Here is a 19941-nt window from a genome sequence, read left to right on the forward strand (position 1 = left end):
TTTATAGTTTTCAATTTAATACCTTTCTTTATTCATACTGTTCCTGAGGCTTGGAATGGCCTAAGCATTCTTCAATCACATCTCAAATACTATTTTTTCCATAAGACTGTCCCTGATCCTCACCATAGGGTGTCATATGTTTATTAGAGTACTTTAATGTTCCCTTTAACTAACCCACTTGCTCACCTTTAGAGGACAGTGGATGGGGGTGGGGGGTGGTGGTTCTTATCTCCTAAGGAATCCCAGAACACTTAGCACAAACCTCATACACAAACTAGCACGCAATACAGAACTGTGGGATTTAATTGAGAATTGCTAATTTTTGCATTGGTGCAATGTAGGAATGTGAAAAAAAGTGTAGATAGGCAGATTTCAGTATGTTCTAATACAAATCACTTGGCCTTTTACATCAATTACTCATTCTGTCTTTTAAATATGCCTGGGTTGAAAATTTAGCATTCTTTCTGTCAGTTCAAATTAATTCTCTAAGCTAAAGTAAATAAATTTATGTAATATGCTGAATCAGCAAATAAGTTAAAAATTATTTTTTAAAGGAGAAATAACTAATTTGAGTATGCATGCCAACAATACAGTACAAAAAAATAGGGGAATGAGACACCACCATGGCATTAGCGTTTAGACTAAATAAATATTTCCATTTATAAAATGTGTGACTTCCTATTAAGGTACCCAACATTTCTCAGCAAGTAATTTTCTCAAAAATTGGCTACTAAAATTTTGTTTGTGTTTCCCGATATGTCAACCATGATTAATCACTTTTCTCTAAAGTAGCTGAGCTGCTTTACATTAGCTATACAAAAGGAAAGTTAAAGAAAGGTGCTAAGGATCATATTCCTATTTGTATAGATCTTTACAGTTTGCAAAGCACTTACATTGCCATTATCTTATTAATGTTCCTTATATGGCCTTGAGATGAATACTACTATTATCCCCATTTTGCAGATGAGGAAACAGAGGTCTAGAAAAAGTCTTTGTCCTATAAACACATGCTTGGAGAAAAAGGAAAAGGAAGGAAAGAAGAAAGGATAAAAATGTATCTGACAAAGGTCAAGATGGTAGACTGAGCAAAATTATTTGTTTTTCTCTTTTCTTCCAGAAATATCATTCATATAGCAGAAAAAATATATATGTTGTAAAAACAACTATAAAAGAAGGATACAATCAACAGATAAAACATTTTTGAGGAATTTCTGAATATTAAAAAGTTTATGTTGGCAAAAAAAATCACAGCAGAAAAAACTACTAAAACAGACTACTACAGGGATGGAAAAAATTCTAAACACAGAAACCACAGGTACAATGAACAGGAGAGGCTATTTAGCAAGAGCGGTCATTAATATCAAGGACAGAACTGCTCGAAAAACAGCGAGATCAGTCATGCCTCATCTCCTCCATCGGCCAGCAGAGCAGCTGGTGGGAGATTTCAACATGTCCCTCTCAAACACTGATAGACAAAACAGACAAACATTAGCAAAGACACAGACTTGAAAAATTCTGTCTACAATCTTGATTGAATACCTACATAAAAAGTCCCATACCCAGTTATTAATATCAAGAATGAACATTCTTCTCAAGCACACTCAAAATGTTGACAAAGTCTGTCCATATACAAGGCCATAAAGGAAGTTTCAGCTAATTTAAAAGAAAAAGCTGATACCGCATTCTCTGACCATCAGTTTAGTTCAGTTCAGTTGCTCGGTTGTGTCTGACCATAAGGTAATCAAGTTAGAAATGAACTTGGGCCACACTTTTGAAAAGTGGGTTCTGTTGTGTCCGACTCTTTGCAACCCCATGGACTGTAGCCTGACAGGCTCCTCTGTCCATGAAATTCTCCAGACAAATACTGGAGTGAGTAGTCATTCCCTTCTCCAGCGGATCTTCCCGACCTAGGGATTGAACCCAGGTCTCCTACACTGAAGACAGATTTTTTACCATCTGAGCCACCAGGGAAGCCCAATACTTTTGAAAATATGATATAATGTATGGGTCAAAAAATATCATAATGACAGTTTTAAAAATCACTTTAAATAAATAATAAAAATACTATATATCAAAAGTTAAGGATGAAACAAAAGTGATATTTCAAGGAAAAAAACCATCTTTAATGCTTATATTAGAACAGATTAAAGGCTGAAAATTAATGAGCTAACCATAAATTTAAGGAGTTAAAGAAATTATTTAAAGGAAAAAAATCAAATGAATAAATTCAAAGAAGGCAAAAGTAAAAAGAAGAGCAGAATTAATCAAATAGAAAACAAAGCTCAAGTACCGAGACTCAACAAAGCCAAAAGTTGATTTTTCATAAAGATTGATAAATTTGACAGACTTCTCCTGAGAATGGTCAATAAAATAGAAGTCGTAAAGGAACAATGCGAGGAAAAACTAAGGACATTTGCAACATCTGAGAAGATAATTAGAGGATATAATGAACATATTTATGTTAAAAAGGTAGAAAAGATAAATGAAATGGACAAATGCCTAGACATACATAACTTTCAAACATTATCCAAGAAGAAACAGGAAGCTTTAATTTTCCTATAACCTTTCAACACATTGAATCAGTGGTTTACAATTTCCCCTCAGGAAAAAACAAAAGAACACCACACCAAGCCAAGCCCATTTTTTCATGTGACTTCCTATAAATAGATTATAATAATTTTATTAAAACATTTCCAGGAAAAAGGAAATACTTCTGAAGTGAATTTATGAGGCTAGTATAGCCTTAAAACAAACCAGAAAGAAAGAAGAGTTACTAGTTCACTCATGAATACAGATTCTTAAAAACCCTCTGGACAAAACAGTCACATGTAGAATTAATTTAATACAAATCAAAATATATCATAACTAAGTAGGATTTATTCCTGGAATGCAAGGATGGCTTAACATTATAATGTCTATTTCTGCAATAGACAGATTAAAGAAGGAAAACCACATGATCATTTCAAGAGACAGAGGCAATGTCTCAGGTAAAATTCAATACCTATTCATGATCAAAGTAAGAATCCCTTAACAAATAGAAGAGAATTTATCAACCTGATACAACCAAACACTTTCAACAAACTTCATTTTAAATTGCAAAATGTTAGAAGCATTCCCATTAACTAAGGAACAAAATAACATGAGCTCTATTCAACATAATATTGGAGGTTCTAGTAAGTGCAATAAAAATGAATAGAAATAAAATGTAAAAGAATTGAAAAAGGAAAAAAAAAAAAACAAGTGATCCTTATTCAAAGTCATTCACAGATGACATGATTATGTACTTAGAAATCATAGATGTTCTTACAGGTAATTGATTTAAATTAATAAGAGAGTTTAGCGAGTTGCTTTGGTATAAGATCATTTGCATTTCTAGGCATTAGCAAAAATAAAAAATAATTTAAAAATAAATAATTTGCAATAACAAAACTATAATAAGGTAGCTAGGAATAAATCTAAAATTAAAAGTGTGCAAGACATTTATGTAAAGTTATAACACCTTATTGAAAAAATTTAAAGAAGACCTAAGTAAATGTAAGGCTTAGAGTATGCTCATGGATATAAGGACTCAATATTGGGATGATGTTAGTGCTCTTATATTGAACCACAGATTCAAAACTGTTCTGCTAAAATTTTCTAAAGGATTTTTCAAGGAAAATTGAAGATTTATCTTCAAATTTCATAAAGAATATCTAAGAATAGCTAAGACACACTACAAAGTAAGAATAAGAGAGACTTCAATAGTCTTGCAACAATTTATTACCAGTATGGGAAAAAATGAAATTAGATCCCTTATTCACATTAAGCAGATGAATCAATTGCAAGTATTAAAGACATAAATGTGAAATGCAAAACTTCAATAATTTAAGAAGAGAATTTAGGAAGATATCTCCATAAACTAGGGATTAATAATTTCTTAAACATGACAAAGATGTAACGCAACAAAATAAAACTGATAAATTCAAATACACTAAAACTGAAGACTTCTGTTTATCAAAAGACTATAAACATTTAAATGCAAGGCACAAACTGGAGAAAACAGTTTCTGGAATAACAAGCAAAGGATTCATACTGAAAATACATAAAGAACACTTAAATCAGTGATGAAAAAAAGAAACCAAATTTAATTTCAGAAAATAGTCATGAACAGGCGGTTCATGGAAGAGAAAACATGAATAACTGGAATACATGTAAAAATTATTCTATATTGCAAGAGTTAGTGATCAAAGAAGTGTCAGTTAACGTACTTTGGACACCTCATGCAAAGAGTTGACTCATTGGAAAAGACTCTGATGCTGGGAGGGATTGGGGGCAGGAGGAGAAGGGGACGACAGAGGACGAGATGGCTGGATGGCATCACCAGCTCGACGGACGTGAGTTTGAGTGAACTCCGGGAGTTGGTGACAGACAGGGAGGCCTGGCGTGCTGCGATTCATGGGGTCGCCAAGAGTCGGACACGACTGAGCGACTGAACTGAATAACATTTTATACCTACTGTATCAGCAAGAATTAGCCTGTCTGATAATGCCAAACATTGAGAAGGAGATAGATAATTGAGAACTCTTAAACACTGCTAGTGGAAGTGAAAAGTGATACAACCTTTTAGGAATCAATTTGTCAGGGCTTCCCCGGTGGCTCAGTGGTAAAGAGTCTGCCTGCCAATGCAGGAGACAAGGGTTCGATCCCTGAACCAGCAAGACCCCACATGCCATGGAGCAGCTAAGCCCGTGCGCCACAGCTATTGAGCCTGGCTCTGGAGCCTGGGAGCTGCAGCTACAGAAGTCCTGGCACCCCAGAGCCATGCTCTGCAACAAGAGGAGCCACTGCAATGAGAACTAGAGAATAGCCCCAGCTCACAGCAACTAGTGACGAGCCTGTGTAGCAATAAAGACCCGGCACGGCCAAAAATAAGATAAATAAGAGTTTAAAAAGAAATCAATTTGACATCATATTGTAGAGTTAAAGAAACACATATTCTAAGACCCAGGAACTCAACTCCTAGGTATACACCCAAAAGGAACCCTTGCACATATATGTGAAGATATGTTCCAAAATGTTCATACTCTAGATCTATCAACAGGAAAAAATATGGTATATTCACATAGAAGGATACTATGTAGCAGTGAAAATGAATGAACCACAGATATATACACGCTCCTGTTGACAAAAAATCAATTTGAACTAAAAAAAAAAAAATCAAGATAGTGTGTCTTTGTAACTCAAAATCAAACAAAATCAAACAATATATTCATTAGAGATACATACATATGTATGTATTATTTCTAAAAAAGCAGAGAAATTACAATCATAAAATTCAGAATGATGTTTCTCTCTGAGGGAGAGAAGTGAGGAGGCTGTACCTGGGAGCAACATAGAGTGTTGAAAATGTTTTATTTCTTTAATTGGGTGGTGGGGTCTTAGATTTTGTTTTATTATTTTGCTTTATGACTTGCTTATACATTATAATATATATTGTAATATACTAAATATTATGCATACTTTAGAAGCAAAACAGAAGGAAAAAAGGTAATCAAAGGCTACCACTCCATAAAAGAGCTGGTTATATGACTGAGTGTCATCTGTACATCTGAGGTTATTGATACTTCTCCCCGCAATCTTGATTCCAACTTGTGCTGCCTCCAGCCCAGCATTTCTCATGATGTACTCTGCACACAAGTTAAATAAGCAGGGTGACAATATACAGCCTTGATGTACTCCTTCTCCTATTTGGAACCAGGCTGTTGTTCCATGTCCAGTTCTAACTGTTGTTTCCTGACCTGCATATAGGTTTCTCAAGAGGCAGGTCAGGTGGTCTGGTATTCCCATCTCTCTCAGAATTTTCCACAGTTTATTGTGATCCACACAGTCAAAGGCTTTGGCATAGTCGATAAAGCAGAAATGATGTTTTCCTGGAACTCTCTTGCTTTTTCGATGATCCAGTGGATGTTGGCAATTTGATCTCTGGTTCCTCTGCCTTTCCTAAAACCAGCTTGAACATCTGGAAGTTCACGGTTCACGTATTGCTGAAGCCTAGCTTGGAGAATTTTGAGCATTACCTTACTAGTGTGTGAGATGAGTGCAATTGTGCGGTAGTTTGAGCATTCTTTGGCATTGCCTTTCTTTGGGATTGGAATGAAAACTGACCTTTTCCAGTCCTGTGGCCACTGCTGAGTTTTCCAAATTTGCTGACATATTGAGTGCAGCACTTTCACAGCATCATCTTTCAGGATTTGAAATAGCTCAACTGGAATTCCATCACCTCCACTAGCTTTGTTCGTAGGGATGCTTTCTAAGGCCCACTTGACTTCACTTTCCAGGATGTCTGGCTCTAGGTGAGTGATCACACCATCATGATTATCTTGGTCGTGAAGATCTTTTTTGTATAGTTCTTCTGTGTATTCTTGCCACCTCTTCTTAATATCTTCCACTTCTGTTAGGTCTATACCATTTCTGTCCTTTATCGAGCGCATCTTTGCATGAAATGTTCCCTTGGTATCTCTAATTTTCTTGAAGTGATCTCTAGTCTTTCCCATTCTGTTGTTTTCCTCTATTTCTTTGCATTGATTGCTAAGGAAGGCTTTCTTATCTCTTCTTGCTATTCTTTGGAACTCTGCATTCACATGCTTATATCTTTCCTTTTCTCCTTTGCTTTTTGCTTCTCTTCTTTTCACAGCTATTTGTAAGGCCTCCTCAGACAGCCATTTTGCTTTTTTGCATTTCTTTTCCATGGGGATGGTCTTGACCCTGTCTCCTGTACAATGTCATGAACCTCAGTCCATAGTTCATCAGGCACTCTATCAGATCTAGTCCTTATGGCAGAAAGTGAAGAGGAACTAAAAAGCCTCTTTATTAAAGTGAAAGAGGAGAGTGAAAAAGTTGGCTTAAAGCTCAACATTCAGAAAACGAAGATCATGGCATCCAGTCTCACCACTCCATGGTAAATAGATGGGGAAACAGTGGAAACAGTGTCAGACTTTATTTTTTGGGCTCCAAAATCACTGCAGATGGTGATTGCAGCCATGAAATTAAAAGACGCTTACTCCTTGGAAGAAAAGTTATGACCAACTTTTCAAGATAGCATATTCAAAAGCAGAGACATTACTTTGAAAACAAAGGTCCGTGTAGTCAAGGCTATGGTTTTTCCAGTGGTCATGTATGGATGTGAGAGTTGGACTACGAAGAAAGCTGAGCACCAAAGAATTGATGCTTTTGAACAGTGGTGTTGGAGAAGACTTTTGAGAGTCCCTTGGACTGCAAGGAGATGGGTTCAGGGTGTTCTTTGGAAGGAATGATGCTAAAGCTGAAACTCCAGTACTTTGGCCACCTCATGCGAACAGTTGACTCATTGGAAAAGACTCTGATGCTGGGAGGGATTGGGGGCAGGAGGAGAAGGGGACGAAAGAGCATGAGATGGCTGGATGGCATCACCAACTCAATGGATGTGAGTCTGAGTGAACTCCAGGAGTTGGTGATGGACAGGGAGGCTTGTCATGCTGTGATTCATGGGGTCACAAAGAGTCGGACATGACTGAGTGACTGAACTGAACTGAACTGAATATGACTGAGTTCAACAGAGCTTTAAGAAAAGGCTAACTCCTCTGTTATTTAAAATATTTCAAAGCACCCTAAATTATAAGAAACTTTTGAATGTACTTTACAAAACTAGTAAAACCCAGTCTAGCCCAATAAAAGAGACCCATGAACCATTAGTACTCATTTTTTAAAAAAACACAAATTTCAAAATAAAAATATTCACAAATAAAATCCATTAGCAAACAATGAATAAATCACTATGATTAAGAAAGTTAAGTTCTAAGAATGCAAAGAGAATCCAACATTAAGAAATCTATTAACATAATTCCCTAAGTAGATGAAAAGATTTTATCATATCATTTTATGAAGGTAAACAGAGTTAGATAAAATTCAACAGCCATTTTCTATAAAAACATAGAAGGGAAATTAAAACTAGATAAAATTTATCTACTTAAAATATCTGGCAGGCATCACACTTAGTGATGAAATATTACAAGCTTTCCCATTTAAGTCCAGAAGAGGACAAGAATGTTCATTTTCATTGTGCTAATTCGACACTTATACTGGGAATTCTAGCAATTGCATTAGACAAAAGGCAGAAACAAGAGGCACCATGTCTCAGAAAAGAAGCAAAAGTCATTATTTGCACGTCTTAGGCATATGTACACATTCTTATGCTTCTAAATGTGTAGGAATGGTTCTTGAAGGACAGATGCCAAATTGTTATTGATGGTTTCATTAGGGGAGGGAAGAGAAATTGGGAAGTGAGTGAAAGTAAAGAGGAACCTTTAACTTTTCATTCTTTGCATTTCTTTATTGCTTGAATTTGTTTTTACAACAATAAATTTTCATAATGAAAGCAAAAAATATATATCTGGAATCTAGAAAAATGGTACTGATGAACCTATTTGCAGGGCAGGAACAGAGATGCAGACATAGAGAACGGACTGTGGATACAGCAGAGGAAGCAGTGGGTGGGACGAATTCAGAGAGTAGCGTTGAAATATATATATATATCACCATGTGTGAAATAGATCACTAGGCGGGAAGTGGCTGTGTAACAAAGGAGCTCAGCCTGGTGCTCTGCGATGACCTAGAGTGGGAGGCTTAAGAAGGAGGGGATATATATGTATATATACATATATATGCTTTTGGCTGATGCATATTGTTGTTTGGCAGAAACCAACACAACATTATAGAGCAATTACCCTCCCATTAAAAAAACCTGCCCAAAGTCATATGGCTAGACATGGTAGACCTAAGGCTCAAACTCAGGTCTTGCACTATCAAATCAGTTCCACATAGTTCATTTTTTATTTTTTTCATAAGAAAGAGAAAAAGGTGGAGCCACTGAGAATGATGCACAAAGAATCAGTCACTCAGGGTATTACATTGATCCTTCATTCCTATTTGCCACAGATAATACTTCAGGTATTAATAATGATGGTGACCTTTTCAGAAAGGCAGTCCCTGCTATCTTCACTGTCATTTATTTTAATCCTTGGGAAATAATTTCGATAACCTATGACCAAGACAATGTTATACAATGGTAACCAAGATGATGTGTCATGAAAATATAATCTTAAGACTGTAGGGACAGATGTCCAAGAGAGAGGGAATGTATGCATACATGTAACTGATTCACTTCAATGCATAGTGGAAACTAACACATACATATTATAAGCAATTATATTCCAGTTCTTTTTTTACAGAATTTCTGGAACTTCCAAAGGCACAGAAAACTCCAACCCTTGGAATCCAGGTGACTGACAAATCTCCTGACACATTCCTCACATTCTGTAATCTGAACTGTTTCCAGAATATGCTAAATTCATATTTCTGTGACTCTACAGATGTTTTCCCTCTGCCAAGAACATCCTCCTTCCCTGTTTTTCCCCTTAAGATGCCTACCTATCCATGCAGAGGAGTTAACATAGCAGACCTGACTGTTCTTTAGAAACATCTGCTTATGAGGTTGGCCACTGGCTAGCATCCGGGAACTTAGATTTTGGAACAGAGCTCACCATTCCCAGAACTGGGAGGAATGGCTCACTTGCATATACTAGGTGAACAAGATGGTTTATGCTGAAGAGAGGTTTCCCTGTGGGAGTGTGTAATGTTGGTACATGGCAGGCAGAGAGTGCCTGTGTGGCCAGCCCCCAACAAAAACCCGAGGTGCTGAGTCTCTGCAAACTTCCTTGGTTTGCAACTTCACAAGTGTTGTCACAACACATTCCTGGGGGGATGAAGTGGGGCCTGTGTGACTCCACTGGGAGAAGATCCTTGGAAGCTTTCATCTGCTTTCTCCCCAGCTTCACCCCATGTACCTTTTCCTTTGTTGACTTTGCTCTGTGTCCTGGCACTGTGATAACTCATAGCCGTATATGCAACTATACACTGAGTTAAAGAATCACTGTGAATCGGTGAACTGGGGGGTTGTCCTGAAGACCCTCAATGCACAACCCTTTGAGTTTTTCAAACTGACATTGTTTCTGGAGTCTTTCTTCACTTTCTTAGGCAGATTTCATTGCTTCTTTGCCTTTGCACTTGCAAATTAAAGAGTTTCTTATTGTATAATCATTAACTGTTTACACCCTGTCCCCCTTTTAAAGTATAAGCTCATCAAGACAAAGACCTTATGTTTTTGTCTTCCTTTTTCCGGCACTGAGGTGGCATACCCTGGTAGCATTTGCAATAGAAATTGTAGTGATAGCCAGTAAGTGCTGCTCACTCTGTGCCTGGCATATCAAGCTGCGAGCTCTGCACATACTATCACATTTTTAAAATCTTTAAAAAAATGAAACAGTTGATTTACAATATTACATAAATGTTATATTTATATATTATATAAATTTCAGGTGTAAACACAGAGATTTATGATTTTTAAAGGTTACACTCCATTTATAGTTATTGCCTATATTCCTTGTGCTATTCCTATATACCCATAGAGCTTATTTATTTTTCATATAGTAGTTTGTACCGCTTAATCCTAAAATTGCTATCTTGCCACTAGTAACCACTTGTAACCACTAGTTTGTCCTCCATATCTGTGAGTCTGCTGGTGGGTGGTAATCCTTTCAATTACCCCTTAACATAGCTAATGTGTCATCACTCATTATTAGAGGAATGCAAATCAAAACTACAATGAGATATCACCTCACGCAGGTCAGAATGGAACCAACATCAAAAAAATCTACAAACAGGGCTTCCCTAGTCGTCCAGTGGTTAAGATCTGTCTTGCAATGCAGGGGACACCAGTTCAACCCCTTGTGCAGGAAGATCCCACATGCTGTAGAGTAACTAAGCCCATGTGCCAAAACAACTGGGCTCTAGAGCCTGTGAGCTGCAACTATTGAGCCCACGTGCCTACAGCCCACACTCTGCAACAAGAGAAGCCACCACAATGAGAAGCCCATGCAATAAAACTAGAGAGTAGCCCCTGCTCTCTGCAACTAGAGAAAGCCCACACAAAGAAATGAAGACCCCGTGCAGCCAAAAATAAAAGGAAAACTTAAAAAAAAATCTGCAAATAATAAATGCTGGAGAGGATGTGGAGGAAAGAGAATCCTTTTGCACTGTTGATGGGAATGCAAATTGATACAGCCACTATGGAGAACACTATGGAGAGTCCTCAGGAAACTAGGAATAAAACTACCATATGACTCAGCAATACCACTACTGGGCAAATACCCTGAGAAAACCATGACTGAGAAAAATACACATTCCCCAATGTTCACTGCAACACTATTTACAGTAGCTAGCACATGGAAGCAACCTAGATGTGCATCAAGAGATGAATGGATAAAGAAGTTAAGATACAAGTATACAATGGAATATTACTCAGCCATAAAAAGGAACAAATTTGAGTCAGTTGAACTGAGGTGGATGAACCATGAGCCTGTTACAAGGAATGAAATAAGTCAGAAAGAGAAAAACAAATATTGTGTGTATTAAAGTATATATATGGAATCTAGGAAAGCGGTACTGATGAACCGCCCTGCAGGGCAGGAATAGAGATGCAGGTATAGAGAGAGAGCCAGAGAAGGAGAGTGTGGGATGAACTGAGAGAATTGCACTGCACTCTATGTATTACCATATGTAAAACAGATGGCCAGTGGGAAGCTGTTGGATAACACAGGGAGCTCAACTCGGGGCTCTGCGACAACCTAGTGGGGTGGAGAGGGGTTGGGAGGGAGAATCAAGAGGGAGGGGATATAGGTATACTTGTAGCTGATTCATGTAGTTGTACAGCAGAAACTAACACAACATTGTAAAGCAATTATTATCCAATTCAAAAGAATTTAAAGAATGAGAAAACGGAAGGTTATAAGTAGGTGTTAAATGAATGAACTAACCAGCTAAAGCATCCTTTTAGCCCTAAAGGAATCATTTAGCTAAACGGACTTCAGTGTTACGCCTATTAGCTCATGTACACTTCACCTTAGCATGGGCTATGAACAATTGCTGAGGATGTTATCTGTTATATCACATGCTTTATTTATTACCAAGTGATTTATTATTACATCATATATTTTAATATTATTCTTTAACTAGATAAGACATGCTTACTACACACAATTCAAAAGGAACTAAAAGTGTATAATAAATTGTAAGTTTCACCAGCTCTCCTTCCCCAGCCATGCTATATTCTCCCGCATTTTCTCATATATCCTCCCAGAGAGAGGAAGGACAAAGATATTAACACATGTTAAACACAGGGTAGCATTTTATACGTCATTCTTTTCTTGCATATCCTGGGAGTCATTTCCTATCAGTGCCTGTAAGAGGTACCCCATTCTTTCTGAACATCTTGGTGGCTGTTAGCTAAGGACAGAACAACCCAGCCTGGGGTCCGTGCATGGGTTGGAGAACAAACACAGAGAAAGACTGTTCTGTCTTTCCTTTTCTGGTTGCAGGAGCATCAAACTAAGAACACTGAGGTCCCTAGAATGCCTTTGTCCTTTCACAATAGAACAGCATTGGTGTCCGCTTGTATGGGCTGTGTGCATCCCCTGAGAATGTAAAGGACTGTGAGTCATGCTGGACTTCAGGCTCATTAGTTCCCTACTGAGGGGCATTTAGGCTGTTGTAACAGCCACATGATGGAAGGGGGCTTAGAGGGCAAATTCAGAGTAAATCTATATGATAAAGTATTAGAAATGGGAAAGCTGAATCGAAGAGATATTTATTATTTATTTTTAATTTTAAAAATTGAGATAGTATTCACATACCATAAAATCTGTTCTTTTAAAAGGCACGACCCATAACTGTTAGCAGCTGAGGTATTTATTTATTTTTAAAAGATTTTTTTTTTTTATGTGAACCATCTTTAAAGTCTTTTTTGAATTTGTTACAAAATTGCTTCTGTTTTATGTTTTGGTGTTTCGGTCATGGGCCATATGAGATCTTAGCTCCCTGACCGGGGTTCGAACCCACGCCCCCTGCATTGGAAGGTGAAGTCTTAACCACTGGCCTGCCGGGAAGTACCCTGAGATATTTATTTTTAATTTTGATAGGTTTTGCCAAATTGCTTCATCAAAATGAAAATAAATATATTTTTGACTCACTTCTAAGAATTTGTCTCACCACAGTGTACAGAACTATATAGGTTTCTAGCTCCTTCCTCATCGCTCCCCACATATAACAGTATCTCATTGGTCTTCATTCCCTGAAGGATAGGGAAGCCTGGCATGCTGCAGTCCATAGGGTTACAAAGAGCTGGACACGACTGAGCGACTGAGCAACATTGGCCTTCTATGAGAAGGTAAGTCCAAGTTCAGGGAATGCACGGGCATGTCCCCACTCACCATTCTGTGGCATGCTGCAAAGAAACTGGGGTCCTAGCATGTTTCCCACACTGACAAATGCAGCTAGAGTCCAGCGTGACTCACAGTCCTTTACACTCTTTCAGGAGATGCACACAGTCTGTACAAGCTGTGCACCAATGCTGCCCTGTCGTGACAAGGGCAAAGGCGTTCCCGGGACCTCAGCCTTCTTAGTTTAACACTCCTGCAACCAGAAAATTAAAGGAGGAACAGTGTTTCTCGTGTTTGTTCTCCAAACATGTAGTGACCTCATACCAGTGCCAACAGTGCCAGCAACAGGACACTGAATAAGGTTTGCTTTGAACCACACCATCTCCTCCCACCACCTGCCAGCCCCTGGTGATCTGGCAGGACCTCACTCCCTAGGAAACAGTCTGAGCTGCTGCCCAGAGTTCGTGCCCATCCGTACTGATAACACAGCCAGCCAAGTACCGCGAGGCGTGTAACACTGTCTTCCCCTTCCTTCCTTTTCCTCATGTGTTTTTATGAACATCCAAAGGAAAGATAATCAAAACCTGCAAGAAAACTGGCTGGCCGAGAAAATGAAAACCTGGGTGACACAGGGATGGGGCCACATGTTTACAGGTGCCTTTTGTAAGAACATGGCCATAAAACAAGCGGCTCTTAATAAAGAAATGTCACATTCTCCAAAGCTCTGTATAAATGACATTCTGTTTAAGGAGGGGAGGGGCATTTCATACTTCTGTTCCTTTCTTATCGTTTCATTTCCAACAAGGGGAAAGGAATCCTAACTGTACAGTTTTCTAGGAGCACAGTAGTTTTGGAGCAAAGATTTTGCAGCAGCACACAAGGAAGGAAGGAAGGAAGAAAGGAAAACTAGAATGAAAAGAGGAAAAGGCATGGAGGGTCTTTATTTAGCATAGCAGGCTAGAACAAAGGAGCAGACAGCAGGCATTCGTCACCTCTGATTGGTTTTTCTGACTATTAAGCACACACACTTTAACTCAAAAGACAGAACTCCTGCCTTCCTCTCCCGCACGCTGAGCACCGTCTGAACAGAGTCAAGATTTGGATGAGCTCGTGTAATCCCCTTTCATTTTTCATCTGCTGTGCTCATTGCAAAGTGAAACAGAGCCACTGCCCTCTCCGAATGTGACACAAGGCTCGAAGCACACGCGTTGCAGAGTCCCCGGGAGCCAGCTGTGTGCAGGTAACTGGAGCCTGCAGTCCGCCTCGCTGTTAATAAGAGTAATTGGCACGCCACTGAGGGGCTGCTGGAGCGCTGTGATTTGCTCCGTACGGGGGTCTCCCCAGACCATATGCGCATGCAGCGGTGATAGAAATATTTTCCATATGAGCTCTCCCCTCACATGCTTAAGTGCTCCAGGCTGAGTCAGGCCAGCCCATTTGTCATTTACTCTCCACACTGAAAAATCAACAGGGAAGTTGCGAACTTCAACTGCAACTAGAGGGCAATGGTCTGTCTGTGTTCAGCCTCCAGCATCACTAACCCAATTCAGTTCCTCCAGCTCCCATTCAAGACCCCTACCTCCTACCCACAGCCCCCACCCAACAGGCCCAGAAAATATCTGCAGAGGACACGGGTAACTAATAGGCTAAAAGCCTAGGACAAATGACCCGTGGCCACACGCCTCTGCCCCACATGTCTGCTTTGAACGGAGTAACGAGCCTGCTGCAACCACAGCTTGCCCTGCAGCCTGTACTTGGGAGCAGCTCCCTTCCACTCCTCTTAGAAAAGGGAAAGTCATTACGCGAGGCTTTCAGAGCTCTCTCTGTCCCCACAGTGCTAACAAAAGGCAGAGCTGTGCAGTGGCCCCGTGGCATTTCTAGGAGATACAGTTTGCACTTGGCTTTTCAAAGGGAAGACGGATTCAGGAAAAAGGTTGTCTTTTCATAACTCAGCCCTCAGTCTCCAAGACTTTTCATCAGAACAAGAAGTAAAAGGAGTGAATGAGGTAAATTTGTTGCAGGCTTCTTTGCAGGTGAGGGTGGCTACACCCAAGAGCTTCCCTCTCCAGCCCATATGATCATCCTTTCCAATCTCTGCCTGTGTCAAAAACTGGCTCCTACAGGCACCTATGATGCTCAGAAATGTATCCAGCAAACATGAGCTAAGTCAATAAGAATAAATCATCCTCATGGGTCTTAAACATGCCTCCTGTCTATGGTAGATCTGGGATGCTCCAAGACCTGTTATACACCACTATCCTTCTTCAAACCTATGACACTAAGTTAAGCACAGACTCCCCCCCCCAACCCCCGCCCCCAAGCACATCAAAGCTAAAAAGGATGAAAACGTAATGCAAAGCAGCAAAGAAAAGCAATTCCTCTAACATGCATAAGCAATACTGGAGAAATATTCTCAACAGGTAACAGTCCCTACTGGAATCTGACAAGTACATTTTTTTTTTTTCCCAGCAACAGCAGAATTAGAAGTGTACATGCTCCAGGTATCTGTCACCAAGGCCATGCCAATCCCCTGGTGTGGCCACTGTACCAGAAAAAGGTTTCAGAAATTACAAGATTTTTTAAGCGCAAAGAAATCTTTCTATAAGAAAAGGCAAGGCAAGCCTAAAACAGCAAAATAAAGCATTACTCTTTGCACACCATAAAAACCCCTTCCCTAATCCCTCTTGGTAGATAGAAGAGGAAATATAATGCTGACAAAAATACAACTTCTGACAAGATATTTTATTTGGCTTACCTCTCCCCCAGGTCTTGCTAACACTGCTGTTTGAACGTGGAGCAATGTTAATATCAGGTAGCTGACAAACATTATTACCCAAAGTTAGAACTACCCTAGAGGAGAACTCCTTCTGCCAAGTGCTAACAGCTAGCAGATGCACTTGTGTCTCGGGATTCCAGCCCTGGAGTTCCGCTAGGCACCGCACTGGTTCCCTCCGCTCTCCCTCATGTACTGCCCGGAGCTCCCAGCTCAGCCTCTGCTCTGAAGAAAACTGGTAAGCTGATCTCTTCATGTAATAACTTCTCCCGGCTGGGGGAGGGGACAGGAGCCAGCTGGGAGCTGGGGGGCTGCCTTTAACAGAAGGCAGAAAGGGGAGGGACAGAAATGATCAATGTGGAGTTCTGCATCTGGTCTCATTCATGAAAAGGGCTCCAAGGTAAGCAATCCACAGGCAGGGGGATGGGCCCCTGCTTCATCAACTGAGGCAGGCAGGAGGTAGCGATCAGCAGCAGGATAAGCTCTAGGCTGGAAGCTGGCAGACCAGAGGCCTTCCCAGTCCTGCTGCTGATAAGCTGTGTGTGCCTGGATAAGTTGCCAACCCTCTCTGGTCCTCGGTTGGTGGTCTCAGTGGTACAGTCAAGGGTTGGCTGACCTCTTGATTCCCTTTTGGTTCTGATTTGACGGCTGCAGAAATCTAGGCAGTCAAAGGTTGTGCTATCAAGGACAACCTTAAAGAGGAAAGAAGTCACACAGTGCTATGTGTTTACATGCTTAACATGTGGATGTGAACAGATGGGAACCGAGGAAGTCACTATAATACCCTCTTGCTGCCTTACTGGGTCTCTGTCCCTAACCACGAGCTTGAAGAATTACTGCAGGCAATGTAAAAATAAACGGTAAGGCGGGAACAAGTGAAGCCCAGGTATTATATGACACTGGCGCAGTGCACGAAAGCAAGATGGTTTTAGAGAAATACCTCTGGGCAGAATCACGTTGGCCATCAAAGTGGGGCTTCTGGGAAGAAGGAGCACGGGAACAGGTTGGGAAGTAGGTCATGCTAAAGCCTACAGTCCACTTGAGACATCATAAGCCAGCTCAGCGTGAAAAGGCAGACTCGTGACTTAAAATAGGTCGAGAACCCACCAAATATTAGATTCTGCTCAGAATGGGCACAAGAGGCCCCTAAACCATCATGAAGTGGAGGACAGGATGACTGCATGGTGCAGTGGAAACAACCTGGGTCCCTGGAATCAGGGGGAAGTCAAGTCAAACCCTCATTCTGCTACTAATTTGCTGTGAGTCTGTGGCTGAGTATGGAACCCCAGTGAGCCCCAGCTGCTCCACTGGTCAAATGGGGAAAGGCCATATGCTGGTTCTGATGATTATCAATGAGGTCATCTAGGTTCAAAACTTGGCATCATTCCTGATACTCAGTAAATGCTAAAGACAGAGGCTCTCTCTTTGATCTGATAAATATCGGTACTCAGTCCCAGAAAGTAAATTAATAAACACTTGAAAAGCCTCAGGTTGTGGGCATTTTCCTGTGTTAATGAGGAAACTTTAAACCAGACTGCAGTTTGTGGCCATTTCAGAACATTTATTATCACCAGTCATTGTGAGAATTTACTAGTGGGGAGTATTTTTGGGGGGTTGGGTGGAGGGACTTTCAGTCCTTTTTTCCAGGGTTGTAAGAGACAGAAGGTAATAGTGAAGAGAAAGGAAAGAATGAATTTCTTCTCTTCCCCATGCTTCCTCTTCTTTCTCCTTCTTATTCGTTATTATTGTTCAACATTTGGTCTGTTCTCTTAGGTAACTGAAAGGGCACTGCTGTCTACCCAATAACCTCACTGCAAAGGCAGGAATCGTCTAAGAAAACCAAACTACTTGAAAGACTGGGGTTTTGTCTAGTCCAAGGGTCGGGAAACTTTCTGTAAAGGTCCAGACAGTAAATACTTTTGACTTTGCAGGCCATATGGTTTCTGCGACAGCTACTTTGCTTGTTGTTGTTTAGTCAGAAAGTTGTGTCTGATTCTTTTGTAACCCTGTGGACTTGAAGCCTCACCAGGCTCCTCTGTCCACAGGATTTTCCAGGCAAGAATACTAAGTGGGTTGCTATTTCCTTCTCCAGTGGATCTTCCTGATCCGGGGATCGAACCCAAGTCTCCTGCATTGGCAGGCATATTCTTCACCACTGAGCCACCTGGGCAGCTCACTCAACCTAGCTGGGGTAGTACAAAAACAACCAAAGGCAATACATACATGAAGAGGTGAACAGAGCTGTGTTGCAATAAAGCTTTGTTTATGGAAATAGGTAGCAAGGCAGATTTGGCCATATTTGTCCACACACTTCTCAATCACCCTTCAACCCACTGGAATCTGGTTTTAAACACTTCTTCTCTGCCACAGGGGCTCTGGAGATGTCACCAATGGCCTCTGAGTCACAGAATAATATAAAGGATAATTTTTCAGAACTTATCTCACTTTGACTTCTTTGCAGCATTAATGATGGCCTTCTATTTTTTTAATATTATGGGAAAAATATATAGCATAAACTTTTACCACTTTAATAATTTTTAAGTGTATAATTCAGAGACATTTTTGTATGGTCACAATGTTGTAACACCATCACCACCATCCAGCACTTTTTCATCATCCAGAAACTCTGTATTCATTAAATAATAACTCCTCAGTTCTCCTTCCTTTTAACCTCTGAAAACCTTGATTCAGTTTTCTGTCTTTAGGAACTGGCCTGCTTGATGTTCCTCAACTAAGTGGAATCATATAATATTTGTTCTTTTGTATCTGGCTTATTTCACTTAGCATAATATTTTCAAGGTTGTTGCAGCATGAGTCAGAATGTCATGCCTTTTTGAGGTTGCATAATATCCCATTGTGGAGACATACCACATGTTGTTTATCCATTCATCTGTTGATGGACACGTGGACCTGTCAAATGTACTTCAAACTCAACAGGTCTAAAATTGAACTAAAGTTTCCCTGAAAACTGGTCTTCCTGTTTTCTCCACCACAGTGAATGATACTGTCTATCTAACTCCTAGAGCTGGAGAGGTAGGTGTCATCTTGAGTTGTCTTATTTCCTTACCAAACCCTCACCAGGTGTGATACAGTTACCTTCTAGAGCTATCTCCAGTCTGCCCATGGCCCCCGATTCCTGCTGCCTCTGCCCCTATCTGGGTGGGCCTCTACTATCCCTTCCTGACTTTTTGTAGCAAGACCTTGTAACTTCCCTACTCTGGTCTTTCCCTTTCCAACCTTATTCCTCACTGCAACCACTGAGATGCTCCTAAAATGTGAATCTAATCACGACACTCCCTGATTCTTTTTTAAAACTTATTTTGAAATAATTTTACATTTACAGAACATTTGCAAAGATAATACAGAGTATCATGGTTTATCTTCCCCCAGTTCCTTCTAATATTAACATCTTAAAAATAGCTATGGTGCCTTTATGAAAAGTAAGACAGTAACACTGATGTAATGATAGTAACTAAAATAAAGACTTTCTATTTCTCCAGTTTCCGCCCAAATGTCCTTCTACTGTTCCAGGGTCCCACATTACATTTAGCCAACACATCTCTAGTCTTTTCCCGTGTATGACAGTTTCTCAGTCTTTGTTTTTTAATGACCTTGACCCTTATGAAGAGTACTGATTAAAGATTTTATAGAATGCCTCTCAGTTTGAGTTTATCTGATGTTTTCTCATAATTAGCCTCTGGTTATGGCTTTTGGGGAGGGACGCCACAGAGGTGAAGTGTCATTCTCATCTCATTTTTCAGGGGCACCCTATACCAACATTACTGGTGATGCTGACCTTGATCACTTGGTTGAGGCGATGTCTGCCAGGTTTGTCCACTGTAAAATTACTACTGATAGTTTTCTTTTTCCATATCCTAT

General features: G+C 40.0%; 1 protein-coding gene across 2 annotated transcripts in view; it reads right to left on the bottom strand.

The window, feature by feature from the left end:
- THSD4 (thrombospondin type 1 domain containing 4) overlaps positions 1 to 19941 on the bottom strand; it is a 665429-nt gene that overhangs the window by 218070 nt on the left and 427418 nt on the right. Inside the window, exon 1 of one of the 2 annotated variants that reach the window (XM_018053564.1) lies at positions 16045 to 17304. The exons of the other annotated variant lie outside the window; for it this stretch is intronic. Coding sequence (XP_017909053.1) covers positions 16045 to 16116 — 72 coding nt within the window. The 5' untranslated portion in view covers positions 16117 to 17304. Of the gene's footprint in view, positions 1 to 16044; positions 17305 to 19941 lie in introns of those variants that run through there. 2 annotated transcript variants of the gene reach the window in all.

This window comes from Capra hircus, chromosome 10 (assembly GCF_001704415.2).
Source record: "Capra hircus breed San Clemente chromosome 10, ASM170441v1, whole genome shotgun sequence".
In the NCBI taxonomy this organism is placed as follows: Eukaryota; Metazoa; Chordata; class Mammalia; order Artiodactyla; family Bovidae; genus Capra; species Capra hircus.